This window comes from Etheostoma cragini, chromosome 6, assembly GCF_013103735.1.
Source record: "Etheostoma cragini isolate CJK2018 chromosome 6, CSU_Ecrag_1.0, whole genome shotgun sequence".
NCBI lineage: Eukaryota > Metazoa > Chordata > Actinopteri > Perciformes > Percidae > Etheostoma > Etheostoma cragini.
Window position 1 is genome coordinate 7,096,384 of NC_048412.1, and position 20,622 is coordinate 7,117,005.

The 20,622-nt window shown below is 39.8% G+C and overlaps 1 protein-coding gene across 4 annotated transcripts in view; it reads right to left on the reverse strand.

Annotated features, from left to right (window-relative positions):
* Positions 1-1,564: 1,564 nt before the first annotated feature.
* cep162 (centrosomal protein 162) overlaps positions 1,565-20,622 on the reverse strand; it is a 32,921-nt gene continuing 13,863 nt past the window's right edge. For all 4 annotated transcript variants that reach the window (XM_034874729.1, XM_034874727.1, XM_034874728.1 and 1 more), the window contains 20 exons: positions 19,951-20,157; positions 19,690-19,771; positions 19,140-19,401; positions 17,336-17,567; positions 17,009-17,175; positions 15,520-15,654; positions 14,016-14,147; positions 12,457-12,569; positions 11,415-11,514; positions 11,195-11,321; positions 10,757-10,920; positions 9,067-9,171; positions 8,736-8,972; positions 7,332-7,589; positions 5,686-6,004; positions 4,989-5,121; positions 3,910-4,051; positions 3,692-3,790; positions 3,247-3,381; positions 1,565-2,047 (listed from right to left, as the gene is read on the reverse strand). In XM_034874729.1, coding sequence (XP_034730620.1) covers positions 1,850-2,047; positions 3,247-3,381; positions 3,692-3,790; positions 3,910-4,051; positions 4,989-5,121; positions 5,686-6,004; positions 7,332-7,589; positions 8,736-8,972; positions 9,067-9,171; positions 10,757-10,920; positions 11,195-11,321; positions 11,415-11,514; positions 12,457-12,569; positions 14,016-14,147; positions 15,520-15,654; positions 17,009-17,175; positions 17,336-17,567; positions 19,140-19,401; positions 19,690-19,771; positions 19,951-20,157 — 3,347 coding nt within the window. In that variant the 3' untranslated portion in view covers positions 1,565-1,849. The remainder of the gene's footprint in view (positions 2,048-3,246; positions 3,382-3,691; positions 3,791-3,909; positions 4,052-4,988; positions 5,122-5,685; positions 6,005-7,331; positions 7,590-8,735; positions 8,973-9,066; positions 9,172-10,756; positions 10,921-11,194; positions 11,322-11,414; positions 11,515-12,456; positions 12,570-14,015; positions 14,148-15,519; positions 15,655-17,008; positions 17,176-17,335; positions 17,568-19,139; positions 19,402-19,689; positions 19,772-19,950; positions 20,158-20,622) is intronic.

The following is a 20,622-nucleotide window of genomic DNA, read 5'->3' on the forward strand; positions in this document are numbered from 1 at the left end:
GTAAAGTTTTTATTTTAGAATTGTTTTAAAACCGCAAATAAGTCCCGGGTCAATTTGACCCGAGGGATACGAGAGGGTCCTGAAAGTGAAGACAATACAAGGGTACATAAATTAGCATTAGTTAATGCAATAATAAGCTTTAACTAACTGTTAACACTTAAATAAGGTGTCTAATTAACATTTACTAACAATGTTCATTTATGTTCATGTTAACTAAGGTAATTATTTGATACACTATTTTACCATTAGTTAATGTAGTAATAACACTTGACTAACTGGTAATAACAGTTAACTAAGGTGTTTATCTTACCATTAATTAATGTAGTAATAACACTTGACTAACAGGTAATAACAGTTAACTAAGGTGTTTATTTTACCATTAATTAATGTAGTAATAACACTTGACTAACTGGTAATAACAGTTAACTAAGGTGTTTATTTTGCCATTAATTAATGTAGTAATAACACTTGACTAACAGGTAATAACAGTTAACTAAGGAGTCTATTTTACCATTAGTTAATCTAGTAATAAGCCTTGACTAACAGGTAATAACAGTTAATTAAGGTGTTTATTTTACCATTAGTTAATGTAGTAATAAGCCTTGACTAACAGGTAATAACAGTTAACTAGCGTGTTTATTTTAACATTAGTTAATGTAGTAATAACACTTGACTAACAGGTAATAACAGTTAACTAAGGAGTCTATTTTACCATTAGTTAGTGTAATGGTTTGTAAGATGCTATTAACATGAGTTATTACAGTCATAAGCATGCATGACTGTAATAACCATTAGTATTAGTAATGCCATGCATTTACTAATGCTAATTAATGTACCCTTGGTGTGAAGTGATACTGAAAAATGCATTTAGAGATGACAGTTTACAAGAAAGCAGCAACAGTATTTACCAGGGTTAAGACAACAACATTTATTTCACTACATTTTAAATAAGTTACAAAGATTTAAATTAAAAATAGAAACTAGCTACAAAATATACATACACAAATAAGAAACTTGTATGAAGAATTTTTTTTGCACTAAACCCACCAGACTCAATTTAAAAAAACACTACTTTTATAGAACAAACATATTTTCACATGTTAATTGGTAAACTCTGTGTTTATTTCAACAAAAATTAGAGTTTTGATGGTAGGTAAAGTTGAAAGACAACCCACAATGGCTTTTCATAGTTTTATTTTGTTTCAGTCGACTTTGAATTAAGTATATGTTACTATGCTAAAATTACTCTTTATTTACTTTAAGGCTGGTAGGTTTAGCAAACGCAATTTTGCACATGACATTATGTTTAAAAAAGGATCTTACTCTTTAACAGAAAGGTCGATCTCCTTAGAAATCCTTTCCAAAATGTTGTCAGACACTTAGAATATTAATCAGAGCCTGTCAGTGGCAAAACACACACTTTTGTGAAGGTAATTACAAGCTGGACAATCACCGTTAACTTACATTGTAGCTTGCTTCTCCGCTGCCGAGTGCAGCGATCCCGCTAAATGCTGGACCAATGTCAAAGAATGTGGTTCTCATCAGTCACTTAGACATAAAAAAATGGGAAAAGAGAGTCCAGGCTGCGTCCTTATTTAGCAGCTGACATCTGTTTGACATTTGACAGCGCTGTGCCAACTCTAAAAACTGAAGAAACAGCACCAATCCTGGAGGGATTGCTCACCTTGTTCCCTATGACGTACAAAGTCCTACTCTGTGTGTGCTGCAGGTTTAGCCGGTTGAAAGATACATAACACGAGACATCTGCTCAGCAAAACGGTCTGCACATGTTCAATGTAGCCTAGCATTAGCTTTCAATAACAAGCATCAGTCAAACTGTGCATGTGCTTTAACTCCTCTGGGTGAGGGGGTCCGGAGTGGGGAGGACCACTCCCTGTCTTTGGAGATGTCTTAGGATGTCCAGGATGGAGTCCAGCTCCAGACGGAAAGCCTCCAACTCTCTGCTTTTGTCCTGAGCCAAACGTTTCCAGCTCTCCGCCTCGGACTGCTGATCGGCCTCTGACGTCTGCCACGACCCACCAATCACCTGCAGGGAAAACGTGTTCTGGTTTATTAGGCTTTTTTTTTTTTTAAACAATCACAGTCGTCTTGGGCAGCACTAAGCCCCGCACAGAGCCATGGTGCTGCTGCAAAAGAAGCTCAGGAAGGAACTTGTCTAAAATCAAAAGTTATTTAAGTCACGCAACAGAAAACTCTGATTGGACAGACAGTCTAGCTAGCTGTCTGGATTTACCCTGCAGAGACCTGAGGAGCAGTTAACCATAGTCCTCAGAAATCCACTGGAGTTTAAAATAGACCGCCAACACAAAGAAAGAAGAAATTGACGGACATCTAGCCCGCAATGATTCGGGAAATTGTTGGGTCTTTGTAAATTATAGAGTGTGGTCTACACCTATATCGGTAAAGTGTCCTGGGATCATTCCTGTTATGATTTGACACCATAAATACGATGAATTTGAATTCATCTAGATCCTATGTATGTGTTACCAATGATGCATTAAAACAGCTGCTAGAGGAACTCTTATTTCACTGTGCTTCCCCTTCTGAACAGAATTCCTGAACCTAAAATGTAGTTCTGCTCAGGAGGTGGTCTCCAAGTCTAGGATTTGTGTTAAACATCTGGCTTTCAATGAATGATGCAGGACAGTGGCAGGTAGTGCAACCACACTCTGCATCGCTAGATTTTATATTATCTTGAGGACCCCCAAAGCTCCAAAACGACCCCATTTTCCATAAAGCAGCAAGCAATCACAGGGTCAAACAGTAAAGGTTGGGGGCTCGGGCCATCCAAACAGTCTATAAACTGTAGGGGTGGGAATCTTCACTGGTCTCACGATTCAGTTAGACTAGGATTACCCTTTCAACCATGTGCATTTCAATTTTATTATATATTGCTACACATGGTTTTCATCAACAAATTCAAGCAGTCTGTATATATGTGTACACACACACACACACACACACACACACAATAAAAGGGTGTGTGTGTGTGTGTGTGTGTGTGTGTGTATCTGCTCATAAAAAAGATACTCCCTGAACAGAGTCTCAACACAGCAGACAACAGACAAAAGGCAAAAGCTGAAAAAGCAACGGCCGTAAAATCCACAAGTAACACCAGGAGGTAATAATCTGGTAAGGTCTGTCACTGCATCGATGCAGAATCCTTTGTCTGCATCAGGATTCATTTCCCCCCTAATAAACAGTATCTTATGCCATGTTGTGTACCTGCTGCAGCTCTTTCTCTCTGTGTTGGTGTCTGAGCTCCATGTTGAGGATCTTCCTCTCCAGGCCACACAGGAGCTTCACCTCTGGGCTCTGAGCTTCTTTAGCTTCCTTCAGCTCCTTCAGCAGTCTGGTCAGCTACACACAAAGCAGTGAAAGCAGTTGTGACTTTTTGATGTGGCATAATGTGAGAGAGAAACACAGAGAGATGATGATGATGATGTCACACAGTTGATCAGAACTGTATGCTCAGAACAGCTTACAGATCTATCAAATTGCCAGAAATAACAGGCAACAAAAACATAGGAAAATAAGTTACAGGTTGAAAAACGCAGTAGTTACCCTTTAACTCTTTGGATTAATGTTTCGGGTCGTACCCCTCTCCTTTTACAGACTACCGCTACACTTTTGTCCGTCAAATAAAAGGAAAAATAGAATGAATCCCCACCTGCTTCTGCAGGGCGTCCTCTCGGGTCCTGGATATTGCCAGTGCGTCTTTAGCTCGCTTGAAATCTTTCAGCTGGTCTTGTAAATGTTTCATCATTATCTGCAGGCAAATGTGAAGGTTAAAGCCCCAGGATGATTTCAGCCCCCCCCCCCCCACTAAACGTATGCACCTAGGTCTTCCACGAACCTAAGGAAAGCACTGGTTTAGTGAGCCAATACCTCTTGAGTGTTGAGCTTGTTGGCCAGCTCAGCAACCTTTGAGGACGAGTGTTCCAGGGCATGGGTGGCCCGCAGCTGGTCTAACACCCGCAGGTGCTCTGCCTTCATGGAGGACAGCTGCTCTGCAGAATGCTCCTTTAGCCTAATAACACATGACAGAAAATGTCACTTATTACATAACTGTCTAATTGTCAATTTCTTTACATAACCCCGGTTTCGTTGTTTAACCGTAATTAACTGTTAACATTAGCTAAGACCTCAAGGCGTATGACTGGTTATTGTTGCTTTTGTTTAGCTATTCCAAATAGCGTAGGACGGCTAAAGCTATGCTAATGGTGGCATTTGACCCTATACACGCTCATAACCATAAAAGGTATGAGGGGGATAGAGTTATAAATATGTTTTATGATAATAAGAGGCGTGGTCTACTGTGTTACAAGTACATTCTCTGGGTCACATGACAGTGACATAACAAAAAGATGTGTCCTGGAATTTTAACATTAATTTTTCTAACCCGTGTGTTGTCCTCCCATAGAAATAAATATTTTCCCAGTGTAAATAAACACTTTTGTTGATGCTTTTTAATCAATGTTTTAATTTTTTCTTACGTTTTTGTCCCTTTTTTCAAAACTTTTGATGCTTTTTTCAATGTTTGTCACCTTTTTGACATTTTTAACACCATATAACTTTACTACCTCATTTATAGGAAATTACACCTAATGTTTGAGTTAGAAAAGCAGATATTAGGAATTATTTAGACAATAATTAAAGAAATGAATATAGATGGATAATCACAGACTGGAATATGTCAATATATGTCTTTTAATGAACACTATTTAGAAACCACATCTATGTTTTTTGTTATAAAATTGTGGGTAATTACAATTGGGTAATTAAAAAGAACATTGATATAGGAGAAGGGGTGAATTTGCCCCGAGGACAACATGAGGGTTGAAAAAAGTATTATTTTGAAATTTGAAGAGAGACAGTAATATTTGTTCATTTTCTATTATTTCCGAGACAATTAACGGTACAGCCAAACAAACGGCTCTAGTTAACTGCCCCTCTGCTGCACAGACCTGCACAGCTCCTCCGTGGCGAGTACAGCCTCAGCTCGGAGCGCCTCCCTCTCCTGCTCGCTCCGCAGCTCCAGACGCTCCAGACGCTGCTTCAGAGCCTCGTTCTCCTGCAGAACCTCCGAGATATGGCTGCCTGTCAAAAACATGAAACAATTATAAAATCTAGTGAATGGATATGAAATCATATTTTATCATTGTGTCATGCATGGAAGAAAATATGCCCACACAGGCGTACGAGACACCATGATTTACAGCAAGGGACCAGTTACCAGAACAGCAACATAAATTACATATATTAAACAAAAAAAACTTCTTGTCATTTTTTTAGGGGACAAAGTAAATTATTAAAACGCATGATTATTCAAGATTTTTAAAAAAAAGGCAGAAATAGCCAAAAGTCTTTTTTCCTCCCTTGCCTCAATATTGAAAAAGCTTGATCAAATACAAATAAACAAGAAAGAAAAACAACACAAGCAGAGCAGAACTTACCACAAAACAACACAAAAAGATAACCAACGAAACAAAGTACAGAGCAGAACATTTTAAGAGTTAAGACAGCATGGAGCATAGAGTTTGGAGATTAGAAAAGACACAGCTGTTGAGAGCGATAGAAGCTGTTTGGGCATATTCAGTATACTCTAACATTCATCTACGCACACAGAGACAGTCAATCAGAACAGGACGTCCACCTCCATACCTGTAAAGACAGTGGGCTGGTAGGTCTTCTCATAATGAGCAGCGGGGAAGGTTTCGTCTCCTCCGTGTGTCTCTCCGGCAGCCGCGGGACCGAGTGTTTTGGCTGAGCCGGGCTGTCGCTTCGTCTCAGCAGACCGGGTTTCTGTGCGCGGGTTGGGGACGGACGGCATGCTCTTCTTCTCCTTCTTCAGTCTCTCCACAGTGCTGCACAGCTCCTGAATGGTCTTTGTCTTGGAGGCGAGGTCTTTGTTCAGCCGCTCTATCCGGGCGCCAAACGCTGCCTCGGCCTGACGCTGGTGTCGGCCTGGACTTGGTTGGGTCTGTGAAAGATATTAAGACCATTGTTGTTGCCTAATCACATATAGACCAATATCTTAAATCAGGGATGTCCAGGGTCCAGAGCAAAGGCTGAGTTGCACCATCCGGCGCCTAGCACCGCCCTAGATGACTGTGATTAATTTAAAGAAAATGGCAATAAACCAGAGCACTTTTTCTCCCATCTTCCTTTGCAGCGGCTTTATTGATGTAAAGTAGTCCAGGGACAATAGCTCACTCTGCATACTCCCATAAATTAGGTGTCGGTGTACACTTTATAAGTAATGGTTGCAACCCGCCATAAAACCAAAAGAAGACCACTCTTCGCCGTGTCCTTGTCTATGGTTGAGTGCTTCCTGCGTGTTTTGCCGTGTATATGTTTGTGTTGGATTCGGTCTACCTGTTTAGATTTTTGCACTTCAGGATTCACGTAAACCAGGATTTTTACGTTTAAATGAATTCTACAACTGCATCTGCCCTGTAGTCTCATGCGTTTTGGGTCCAGAACCCTTTTTTCTTGCTTCAGCAAGAGTCAAGGTCAACTGCTTATACGATAAACGCTGATGGAAACGTTATTAGCGGAATAAATAATATAGGTCAATATATGGCTGCAACCCGCCACACTGCAAAGAAGAAGTTTTAGGTCATTTCCGCCACATATCTCCGAGGAGACAAGAGATTCTTTTCAAATTAATTTACGTGAAAAATATAATGGCTACTTTAGATCTCGTCTGGAATTTAGGTGCACCTGCATCATTGTAGCAATGTTTTGATAGCTTAGTTGTTGTCTTTTTTTAAAGATTATTTTTGGGTGTTTTTGCCTTTATTTGACAGGACAGCTATGTGAGAAAGGGGAGAGAGAAGGGGAAGACATGCAGGAAATGATCACAGGTCGGATTCAAAGCCTGGACCTTTGCGTCGAGGCATAATCCTCAAAGTTTAGTGTGTGCCTGGTCTACCCACTGACCCAACCCAGCCACATTTGTTGTACATAAGCATTATTACAACTTGTGCAATATGAATCATTTGTTGGTAGATGGGACCATCTGTTTGCAAATGTCAGCTAGAATGTTGGGCGATTCAGTAAGAAAATGAATGAAAACACCTTCAAATGTCTAAATCTAGTCGATATGCGAATTTGATCACAAAACAGCATGTGACGTCATTACGCACAACTTTTTATCCGCTTTAAAAACAGTGGATGGAAACATACTTTTACTGGCTTTGTTCGCATGAATGTTTTTGACAAACTTTGGATAACTCGATTGACAGGTGGATGGAAACATAGCTAGTGAGGCTAAGCTAAGACAGGTGTTTTAGCATGTTAATGACCTGGGTAGCTCCTGTGCTAGCCTTGTGTTTGAGCTGCTCCTGGAGGGACTCAATCTGGTCCTGGAGGGACTCAATCTGGTCCTGGAGGGACTTTTCTGTCTCCTGATGGCTTTCCTTCACACGCTGCAGCTCTTCCTCCGGGGTGGGACCCTGTGACACCCGTGGCCGCTCGGTCCCAGCTGCTGAGTGTGCTGCTTCCAGCTGCTGTTTCTGTTCCAGCTGTGTCTCCAGCTCAGAGATCTGCTGCTCATAGCGGAGCTGAGCGGTGCACACAGACACACATGTTGAAATTTCACACTTTCAGGTTGTTGTTTTTTTTCAAAGCATTTCTGCTTGTTCGTTTCATAAATCAATTTGTTAAGTAATATCTGTTGCATTCAAATTTCTATCCAGTTAATCACAATGTTTGTTTGTTCTTGGCTTACTTCAATCTGATAACAAAAAATTACAGCCCGACCTAAGGCCGATGCCGAAACAAATATTTGGTTATTTAAAAATACGATGTATCGGCAAATATATATTTAAAAAAGGAAATCTAGAAACACGTAACAAAACATAGACGGATTTCCCAAACATTAGTTATTTGTAGTTATTTATAAGTTCTTACCAAAATTATATGATCATAATTAGTTTTATTGTCAAAACAGAATAAAGGAACAAAAAAATATTTCAAGTTCTGATAAATGAAATGTATATAAATACAAACTTAAGATTTGGAACTTAAAGTCCTTTGAACAAAAACATATTAACAAAAAGAAAGCAAGGCAGCGCTGTATGGAAGGCACTAGGATTTGGTAAGGTTAAGGTTAAGGTTCCGGATAGCTGCCTTGAAGTCAACAGGCACAGTGCTGCCTGGAAGGAAGGAGGCGGGGCTTAAAATACCATCAAGTGGAACACCACCAGCTTTGTGCTGGTAATGCTAAGAACTGAGAATGAAAATAGAAATTCAAATCCTCTCTAAATGTGTTTAAAAGCAATTTACCAAACAGTCGTTGAACAAGCAGAACATAAACTTGAACATGCTCATCTCAGTTTAATCTCCAGAGTCAGGCTCTACCAGACTTACCAGATTTATTTAAATATTAATAAAACAATGTAACCAGTTTTGTTAACTGGGATTTTATTAACTCAAGCATTACAACATTTTTGTTGATCTTGTCAGAAATACCAAGTATAATGCACATTTTTCTCAAATAAGGTAACTAAGACTGATTACCATGCCTAGCCGCCCCCATAAAAAGTGCTGTTTTCATTGTAATTGTTGCCACTGAGAGGCTATGTTATCAAGCATGAGTTGTTACAATATGTTTTAACTTGAGTGTCTTGAGATAACTCTTGTTATGAATTGATACTATAAATAAAATTGAATTGAATTGAATTGAATTGAATTGAATTGACTTGTACCTTGATCCTGTGGAACTGTTGTTCCATTAACCGCAGGCTGCGCTTGGCCTCCTCATCGTGAGTCTCCAGCTCTGCCTCCAGACGCTGAATCCTGCGTTCCAGCAGGGCAGTGATCCTGCTGGGGGGGGGCATGTTGGCAGCCACATCCCCCTGATCGCCAGTTGCGGCTGCAGCGTAGATCAGAGCCGGCAGGGAGTTTGGGTTTCTATGTCTCAGTATCTGCTCCAGCTCCTTCACCTGGTGAAGAGAGACTCGTATGAACAATGAAGAGATAGTGTAGATAGCAGTGTTACAATTTTGTTTAGTTGGCTTGTTGAGTTGTGTGAGAAACCTGTCGCTGAAGGTCCAGCATCCTCTTGGTGTCCACTGTTTTCTCCTTGGTCTTTCTCTGCTGCTCACTGCTTCTTTTGCCCAAATCCATATTCAGTTGTTCTACCTAAAATGGAGACAAGATGTCATTTCCAACACAGTAAGCAAGTAAGTTAAGTTAATAGTAAGTTCAACTGTAACTGGCTTTCAGCACACTTTCCGTCCCACGTCACAGCTGATACAGCAAGAACTCAGTTCACGCACACGGCAGGCACACTACAGCGTTCAGATCCCACAAGTAGTAATTCTTATATAACCAGGAGACAGTGTTTCCCCTAGAAAAGCTGTTTAGGCCAGAGGCAAGTTTTTTTATTTTTGATGGGGCCAGTCCCAGACTGATGGCAGCATTAATGTAGAGCCCAAAGGTTTCTGTGATAGCAGAATAATGGACAGAATTGTATAATTGAGTATTCAGGAAAGCTATAAGACTTTATTATCCTACATTAAATCAGTGCTAAAAGCTAACTTGAGATTTGAAAATATGTCTATGTTTCCTACTGAGCCACCCCACTGTAACGTTAACTGTAGTTTAAAAACATCTTAAAAGTACATTCAAATAATAATGATGTACTGACAATGTGCCATATACAATTACAATCCATATAAAAAAATTACCTTTCTAAATTCTAACCTTTTAAGGACACAAATATTCTTTGTGAATGAATAATGTATTGTAAATAAATACATGTTCTTCCTTAAAATACAGGGGGCATCAATGTGTTAAATTCCTAGGAATTTCTGTGTATGTTGTAAGGGTATGTGATGATGCGGGGTTAGTTTAATTCCAAAGGCCAAGGGAACTTTATCAGGATGCATAGTATCCTGATCCATGAAATAACTGGCCTTTAAAAATAAAAACCTGCCTGCCTCTATGGGGATTAACATTGGGGTGTGTATACTTATGCCCCCTGTATTTTAAAGGAAGAACATTTATTTATTTACAAAACATTATTCATTCACAAAGAAAATTAGTGTCCTTAAAGGTTGGATTTTCCTAAATGTTTGGAATTAAGGCATAAAATCATTTTCCATTTTTCTATTCCTCTTTTTAATCAAATTTAGCATATGTGTGTAAACTTTCCCAAGCCACTGTACATTCAGAATATGTCTCATCAAGAAGACATTTAAAGTGATTAAATCAAACCAGGTTTGATTTGAGTAGAATCTGCAGGTTATTCCATATGGAGCATAATATTCAAATGCAGTTTTTCTAATTCTGTCTTAACAAATAGAATGTTAAGGATCACGGAATCACTAGTGCAAGTGCCATAGTGATATGATTTAAGCAATGTTTTGTGATTATATAAAATGCAGTGTTCTTAGAGCCGTACAAGTCCAGCCTACATTTTGATAAAGGAGACAGTGGTAGGTTCTGAATCCATCAGCAGATATAAATCTAATGGCAGAGTGATGAACTACATTTGTAACAGTTCTTTGTAATAACAGTTCCTACGCTGACGAAGCACTGGTAAGGTCTGGAAATGCGAGACTAAGGGTCTAGAATACTTCACACATACATTATGTCTCCAAATGAAGTGGTGTCTTAAAGGACTGTACATAAATGCTATAATGAATGTGTTACTGCAAGGAAAAAAACACAAGGACTTTGTATAGATTACTGTATATAGATACTGAAGGTAAAGGAGGCTGACCTGCTCTTTGAGTTGGTGTATCTCAGCTGTAGCAGCCTTCAGTCTGCCAGCATCTCTGTCCAGCAGCTCCTGGTTCTCAGCAAACCACTGCAGCTTCTTCTTCAGGGCATCCACTTCTTCTCTGTGCTTGTCCTCCAATACACGCATCTCAAAAGTCTTGTCACCTGACACATTCCAAATGGATACACATTATCAGAAAAAGCAAAGATCGCTTATCAAGGTCAAGGTAAACATTATTATTCCATTATTATGCACACACACACACACACACACACACACACACACACACACACACAGAGGAGGAGCATTTTTAAACACCCTCACTATGACATACTGTACACTCCCACAAACACACATTTGGTTGCACACATGTTTAAAAGACTTGCAAAAGAAATTATTTAAATTGCCCCATTAGCACGGTTCTTAATTCTATTTTACCTGTGGCAGACATGGCCTGAGCTTTGGCTAGCTCCCTCTCTTTTTTCATTAGCTGCAGCTCTACCGTGAGAGCCTGTTTTTCTTGCTTCAGTGTGTGAATGTCCTCACACAGCTTGGCCTCATTCCTCTGCACACATTAACATAGCTTTGGTAACTGAGGGGGCTGAAAGAGAAAAGTCAAAACTTAAGAAAACAATGTTTTAGTGATTGTGGTACTTACCTGAAATGTATTCATTTGGGCTAACAAGTCTGTAATACGTTGAGTGTGATCCATTAAGCAGACATTTCCCACAGTCCTTGAGGTTTTATTCAGCTGCTCTCTGGTGAAGATCAAAAAATGCCATAGAGAATACAAACATTTAACAACACAATTTCTGGAAAAATACATTACAAAAGGTAAGGATGTAGGGCTGCCTGCACAATATTAGGGAAATATGCAATATGCATTAAAGATGTGGAATGTTGCCATAATGATGTTCCTTGCAGTAAAACAGATATTAAACTGTACTCAGTCCTGCATTTCTGCTGCTTTCAGTATTCAGCTCAAATACAACTAATGCTTGATGAATTTAAACGAAAAAAAAGAAAAGAATTTCCAACATTCTTTTATCAAACAAATTCAGCATTGAATTGAATATAAAAGGCAACACACCGCATTTACATTTTAAAGTGCAGTTAAATAACTAAAAAATTGTTGTCTTTTGCGATATGTCGCAGACTATCTCAACGTGTTTGTTGCGCCAGTTGATATTGTGAATACGACACAAAACAAAACAAAATTTCATTGGGCAGCCCTATAATGACGTGATGTTTATAATTAGGCAGACATTCATTTTAGATGGACATTCATATTTGGAAGACACAAACAAACAAAAATGGATTCACAAATGGGTCACAGCTTTCTTTTGTAAAGTTGGAGACAGACACCAGCAGAGCAGACGTGCTAATGTTGCTTGTGAAACAATGTCTGATTATTTAAATGAAATGAGCTGGTTTGACCACGGAGATGCAGATAATATGCACTAGTCCAGAACACCGGACCTTCCTCCTGTATTTACTTTCTTGCTCCCGCCCCAGACACATCCGACCAATAAGACGAGTGAACGTTCTTACTTGATTTGTAATGACGCATTTTGGTACGATTGGATTGTTGTAGTGAAGTGTGAAACCATCGCTCAAAGTTTACAAACTCATCAACGGATTGGGACCAAAGTAAACTATAGGTGTGAAAACGCCCTAACACAAACCTTAACCGAACCCACCTTGTAAAAGCCAGCTCACTCAGCAGCCTCTGGTTTTCATTGAACATGGCCTCCGTGTTGGCTTTACTCTTAACCTGCTGAGCCTTCATCTGTGCATACAGCTTCTCATTCTCCTGTCAAATAGCCTTGTTTTAGTGCAGTTCAATAGAAAATATATTCAAAACACAAGAGGGAAAAGAAAACAATGCAAAAAAGTGAAGAAAAATATGTCACTGATTTCACTAATCCTCATTTATCCCACTAATTCATGCAACGTCGTTTTAATTTCCTAATGGTATATAGTAAAATGTTAGTGTTATTTGTTTCTGTAATTGTTTAGTTCACATAAATGTTTAAATATGTTTATATGTATACAACAAACCAACGCAAGTTCCTTATAAGTGCTACTTACATGGCAACCTTTGAAAATGAATAATACACTTTTACAATAAATCCTTACTGATCAATCAATCTGTACTGATTTTCATTAAATTGTATTTAATTAAGACTGCTGCCAACACAATGCCAGTGCAGATGTAGAGGGCTGCAGAGAAGAAAAAAAAGAAGGTAGCCAAAAGGTTTTACCCCAATGGAATGTGACATTATCTGCCAATGCACTGCTTTGGCCAGTAGACTGTGTGCATTTGCACATTCCAGGCGCACAAGGTAATTCTAGACTGTGACCAAAATCCCTCCTCCGTTCACACATTCACCTCTGCCTATACGTATCAGACACTTACTACAGGACTCTTTAGTGAGCAGAACATTTAGATTTTGGAATCTTATACAACCATCACTGTGTGTCATCACTGACAGCTGTTGTGTCAGCCTTGCTGAAAGTTTTGCATCTATACAAATGTGGAACAGTGCATTGTGGGATTTAGTCTGGTACAAACCCTTTTGAGGGATTTTGGACACAGCCCTACTGTTTGGCTCCCCTTCTTTGCAAGGAGGAGAAAATAGCTGTCATTGCGATTAATTAAACTGGACTTCCCATTTCAGCATTTCTCAAAATGTGGCATCCCACTGACACCAATGCAGTGTTTTTTTCAGTCTGGGCCATTATTTATTGTTAATTATTGTAGATGATTTAAGCATCTCAGAGTTGGAAATATCCTGCTGCTATGCCCTGCTTCACAATGAACTGCTACAACTATAATTTTTTAGTCACAGTTCCATTATCTTTTTGTATTTATAATTGCCATTGCTCATCATGCCAACTGCTATATTATAACGAATCATATTTTGTTGTAAGTTGTAAGTGTCTCTGAGTCCTATCCAGCATCGGCAGACGCCCACCCACCAAGAGCCAGGGTCTGTCCCAGGTTTCTGCCTAAAGGGAAGTTTTCCCTCACCACTGTGGCACTAAATGCTTACTCTTGGGGGAATTGTTGAAGCTTTGTGTGGTCTAGACCTACGCTTTCTGTGTCTTTTGGTACTAAAAATAAAGTTTAATTGAACCTGATTTAAATTAGTCCTTGTGATAAGTTAATGACATTAAGTTTTGTTTTGATGAAAGAAAAAATTCTTTTTTAGCAGGATCTTTTAAAATTGGGCGATAAGTGTTCAGGGAAACAAACCTGCTGGTAACCTTTAATGAGCGTCTCCTGCTCTTTTATTTCTTTATCAAATTGTTGGAGCTTTCCGCCTGCAGCAGCGTCCGTGGCCTCGGCCCATCTCTTCTTCTGGCTGGCCTCTTCTGCTGTTCGCAGCTGAGGAGAGAAAAAAAACAAAGTTTCTTATCTACGTTCTGATGTTTCCTGCCAAGGACCACCCATGTGTCATGCAGTATCCTTGCCTTCAGTTTTTCCCTCTCTTTAATATATGGCTTTCATTTGTAAAATCTAATTAAAGCAACACTGTAACTTTTAGCGCAAGCTGTAGTTACAATGAGCCAACCTGTAGGGGGGCCGAAGCGGGAAAAGTTACATTTGTTTTGGGACAACAGCATCTGTATACTGTATTGCTGGTGTCTTTCACATTTGGAATAAATGGCAGAAAATGGAAGGCTTTTTTTTTTTTTTTTTTTACAAGAAGTGTAAGGAAAGATTACTACCTTTAATAAAAGGTGTATTGGCTACTGGTTGGTTAGTATGCCTGCTTACAATTACCTGTGGGTGTTAGCCAATAAAGTGAGCTGTTCTTAGAATTTAGCATCACCTGCAAATGTTTATTAAGTACTGAAGGAGGAGGTGAAATGCTTCCCCCATGTGTTTGATGAGACGTTCATGCTCCGTACATTGTTTTGTTGCAGAACTCTCCGAAACGCCAGGGGGCGTAAATACACAATAACCTGAATAAGCAATAGGCAAGAAGTAGTAGAGAAGAAGAAGAGAGCAGAGGTAAAGGAAAGCAGGCTACCTTGCAACAGTAGTAAAAACATCCACGATAAACACAGACATAATGCCAAACATTAATTTGTGTACTCTAACTATTAAAGTAACTTATCTTCAAGTCTAAAGTACCGTCTGCCTCTCGACGTAAAGAACACTCTTTCCGTGAGGTAATGTTTAAGCTTTGACAAAGCAGTTGAGTGTTTTCCCACACCCTCAAGCAAGATGCCTTTTCTTTTCCCAGAGTGTCTCTCTCTCACCACATATAGTATTTAAGGCCATTTGACCCCCTGTGGTCTGTACATGAAGTTGTTGAAATGGAAAGCGCAGCCCCTGAGGTACAAAACGTTTGGAGAAGCACGACCACGCTTTGTGACAACTTGTGGAGCTTTCACGCCGGACATGACAGATATGACGTCATCATGAAGCCCCCTCCGGTCTCAATCTTTGTCGATGCTAGATTGGATCCGCTAAACGCCAAAGGACGAGCCTCATCGCCCGCCCTGTTCTGCCTCTGATTGGCTCATCCCGGTATTCCCACCCTAACCATAACCAACCCCTACTCCCCATGCCTAAACCTAACTACGTCGACCATTCTAGCAGATCTGATTAAGAATCTACCCTCAATCACCCATGTGAATAGCAGTAAATATATGTATTAGTAGTACATTTTGCAACAAAAATGGCTACAAAGCATAAAATACATGTTCTGTTTTGAAAGGTCCTGTGTGGTAGATGTGTGTTTGTGCACCTTGCTTTGCAGTAGGTAGTTCTGCTGTCTGAGTGAGTTGAGCTCCTCTGCGCCTTCCTTCATCATTTGCAGCTCCGTCTCTTTCTGAGCCAGCTGGACTCTCAGCTCCTCCACCACAGAGTGGTCCCCCTCCCTCTGCAAATAACACATCAACACTGTAATCAGATGCTTCATGTCCTGATTACAGGATTACATTTCCTACAATACAGAAACATTGCTCCTCCTTCATTAACTAACTAACCATCCACATAGATCCACTAACTAGTGAGCATCCTGACTTTTTCTCTGGGATTTGCAAGCTTCAGTCTTTTTTTATATTTATCACACTTCGGTGTATGCTCTGCTGTACCGTCACAGTCTGTCATGTCTGCTGTTTAGCTGTTAGCGTCCATGTCAACGTCTTGTCTTGCATTGTTTTTGTGAGTTCACAATGGGTTAACCTTTGTTTAGCAAAAAGTCTAATCCACGTTATTTTAGGAATAAGATGGGTTTACTCCACACCAAGTGCCTGGTGGAGAGGTTCCTCAGTTATTAAGACCACAATTGCTTTTATGAAGCTCCCAAACTACAAACCAGAACTGAAACACACCAAGCCTATAATCCACTTGTCCAAATACATTGTTTTTGCCAGGTGACAATACAGCATCACCAGAGGGAGACAAAGCGGAGAAATGAGGAGAGACTGGGTGGAGACTTCAACACCAACAACACAAAAAACACGCTGCAGGCGATCCGTGGTGGAATGAAACTAAGTACTTTTACTACTATGCCTAAGTTTTGAGATACTTGCACTTTACTTGAGCACTTTCTTTTTTCATGCAACTTTCTTCTTCTACTAGAGAAAATACGGTACTTTTTACCTCACTATAATAATTTGATATTAGGTTTTTTGTACACAAAACACATGTAGTTTATAAAGTATGATGCTCTAGTTTAAATAGTATAAATTACACTACCCAACAATGTACAGGAATACAAGTATAGCTGAACTGATTAGACTATCAAACCCTTAGTTGATTGATTATTTAACTATTTTGATTGTTTCCAGTTTCTAAAATGTGAGGATTGTTTTCGCATTGAGTACTTAAACTTTTAAGTACATTTTCCTGATGATACTTATAAACTTTTACTTAACATTTTTATGAAGAACTTTGACTTTTTACAGTGTGGTATAAGTGCTTTTTCTTAAGTAAAGGATCTGAATACTTCTTCCAACACTGCAGGACTCCAGAATACCCCCACCCCCCGTTTGCACAGGAGCCTAAGACCTTTTATGCTTGCTTTGATCTTCTCAACAAAGAGACAGCTGCCAAGTCTGCCCCATCTTGGGAGGACCAGACACAATCATTATCCACAGCGGATGTAAGAAAAACTCTGATGAGAGTTATAATGAGTAAATCTGCTGGGCCTGATAACATACCCTGGCCCTGTACTAAGAACATGTGTCAACTACACCATAAAGTCAGCTGGATATTAAGAGTTTTCCTACATTGTTGTATGGAAGACGTTGTGTCTGGCTGGTTTCTTGAGGACCTCTGACTTCCTGTGTGTCTGTAGCATCCTGGTAACTGCCGGTGTCTATCTGCTGTTGGAGGACAGCCACTAAGGACTGAACAGATGCCACCAGCTCACTGCTCGCCTTCAGACTCGGCTCTGCTACTCAAACAAACATAAAAGGTGTTCAGTACCTTTATATCACAGCTCAAAACATGATACAGTGATTCCACACCTCCAAACCATTTTCCTGCAAAGAATTCAGTAACTGGGCAAACTTAAAGGGTAACTACCATTGTTTTCAACCAGTGCAACAAATAACCTGTGTTGTCGTCTTTTTCTTTGCTCTTTGTGAATTTGGCTGTTTCTCGTGGATGCTGCAGAGGACGGGAAACAGAAGACTGGGTTCTGGCCGTAGCAGCAGATCTACTCAGCCCTGATGACCTGGAAGTCACTGCTGTTCTCCCCTCCACTCTCCTGCCTCGCATGGGAGCCACAGTGGGCTTCCTCACTGAAGATGTATAGGAGTGAGAAATAGTGGAGCCATGGGAGGCCTGGGGAAAAATGCTCAAGGTTACACAATAGTGTGTTGAAAACATGGAACAACATAATGTTCTTAATAAATGAATGAATGAATTTTTTTTTATAATTAAAAGAAATATAAATATATATATATATATATATAAATACAGTATATTAGGGGTGGGTGAAAGACTATTCCACAAACGTACACATACTTTTACGGTTTGTCCGAGCATACTGTTGGAGTACAGTTACTGTATATAGTCATAACCCCCCTCTCTATTTGCATTGTTGTAAGTTTCTAGGCATCTTTTTATTTTTACCATTCAAATACTGTTGTTGACAGTTTGGTGGAGGTGTTTTTCAGGTTTATAGAAGCTCTCCCCACACTTGTTTTTGAAAAGTATTAGGTTTGTACTGTACGTTATGATGCTGAAAAGTGCTAGAAGCTGTGGATATTCCTGCAACATCATTATGTCATTAGGAAAACCTTCCACTACCAATGCAAAATTATTGTTTTTAATATGATCTGTAAACTTAATCAAAACAAGCTGTTCCAGAAAAAGCTGTTAAATCCATTCTAAAGGGGCTCCTTTCATGAGTTAATTCATGGAGAATAGGAATGAGCCAAGTGTTAACAATAAATGTTGAGTCACTAAAATTTGACATTTTTAAAGTAGCCTCCATTTATGGTAGCTAGCTAATGGTAGACTACAGAGATAATGTGATGTTTTTATGTCCTTTGCGAAGCGAAAGAGGGAAAATATTTTCCGTCCACATAGGTTTAGGTACCCTGAGTGAAATCCCTCAAAGAGGATTCTTTTTTTCTGTCTTGGTATTTACTATCTCTTATTTGGACTCGGTCTCAACTAGCCCTGGTTTTGGACCTGTCTTGGACTACAGCCCTGTTTACAATACTGTTTCAAATGTTGGATTGACACTTAACTAAGGGGAACACAGCACACTTTGTTTTAGTAACAACAGGAGAGTACAGGTTAGCTTTTGCTATATTGGATCTGATCCCACATCTTACTGCTGCGTTAGTTGTTCTATATCGACAATAACTCATTTAGGGGATTGTTCAGGTGCTGCCGGAGGAGCTGCCAATTGTCCCTCCTTTTCAGCTTTCTTTGTGTTGGAGTTCTAAATTCTGGTGGATTAATGAGGACTAATAATACTACTTATAATAATAATAGCAATTTATGCTTTATTAATCACGCAAGGGGAAATTACAATTTACACTCTGTTATTACACACATTACGTACCGCCCATTCAGCACCTATACATGCACTAAATGGAGAGATGTCAGAGTGAGGGGGAGTGAGTGGAAGGGAGTGAGTGGAAAGGTGGCTTGCTCAAGAGCACCTTGACAGTGCCCAGGAGGTGAACTGGCACTTCTCCAGCTACAAGTCCACCACCATACTTTAGGTCAGAATGGGTAACTCCCTATTGACTGAGCTACTGCCACCCCCAAAGACTCCTCAGATCTCTTGCAGTCTAGCCAGACACTTCTCCGCAGTGCTGTGGAGGGAGGTCTGGCATTGCGATACAAGGTGTTCTGCCTGATACAACTCCAAAAGCCAAGTTTGCAACTTTTCCCCACCTGTTGTTTTTTAGCTTTGCCAGCCTGAGAGGTCGTGTAAGTAGAAGATTTGTTCTGGTCCTGCATTAGTCTCTCTACTTCCTGTCTGATGCTCCATGTCAAGTTGGGAATGTCTGGGGAGCTGGATAATTCCATGGCTCCCTTTACTCCTTCAACAGGGTCAGCCTTTTCTGGTGGGATCAGATTTGACTCTGGAGAAGTCACATCTGGGAAAGTACTTTCCGAGAAGCAAGATGGCTGTTCTTGGTCAAGTCCTACAGCACTGTAATCAGAAAATGAAAAGAAAAAAACACCTTAAAACCAATTATTAAACATTTTGTGTTAAATCTGATTTATGGTTCTGTGGAGGCTCCACGCAGTTTTGCAGTAGGAGATTTAAAGCTGTTTCTCTTGTTCACAGGTAGGCATATTAGTCTGAGACATTACATATACATGCAACAGTAAGACCAACAACAATCTAAATAATTATCAAACAACAAACAGTCTGTTGATGTTTTGTGATGTGTTTCTTCATTTTAGAGATGTCCAAGTATGATTTTGCCTATCTTACCTGACAGGCTGGAGGGTGAAGCCCCTCATTTGGTCCTTCTCTGGCCGGATGGGCCTCATCAACTCTTCTGCAGTGGGTAGCTCTTAAAACACAAACAGACTATATATTTTTATTATTATGTCAACTTGTAGTTGTTGGCACTTGATCCTAAAAACATAAAGGGGGCGGGGGGGGGGGAATAAATTCACTCAAAACTTTTACTTGTTTAAAAAAGTAACACATGAAAAAATAAAGAATGTTTGCAACATGCCGGTGTCGGACCTGACTCATTGGTAGAAGCAGGCTGAAGAGACCGGCCGGCGTGTTGAGCAGGGGAGGCTGGAGACAAAGGCCTGTTTACCCCCCGCCTCCCTTCTAGAAATGAATAATGGGGATTACGGTCATCTGAATCTTCCACAACATGGATCTGTCTGTAGGCCTCGTGAAGAGCCTCCATGTCTGAACCTCCGCTCTGCACATACGACTGGCCTGCACAGAAAACATATTCAGCGTAATCTGTGTCAAAAACAATGTAAGATGAAACTTAAATGACCTCAAAGGGAAACAGCACCCCTTGGATTGATCCAGAACACATCAAAATTATTTGCTAAACTCTATATGGGACATGCAACAATGCAGTCACAAATATTTGACTTTTGATGAAAATAACAGCATGTCCATAATGTATACATGTGTGGCCATTGATGTGATTCTCCTTTTCCAGTGTGAAACTTGTTAACATTGATTTTGCTTTTGATTTCTGATCTAGAATGTGCTCCATCTTCCAAAAGAATGGGATGGCCATAATTGATCAATTATTCAGATTTGGTGATTTAGGACCCTCTGAGGTGGACTGGGTTTGGATTGTAGCCAATCTTAATAATGTATGGATAGTAGTATGCTACCTGCTGCCATACTGCTATGACAAGCTCTTCTACTACTTTGTATATCTCA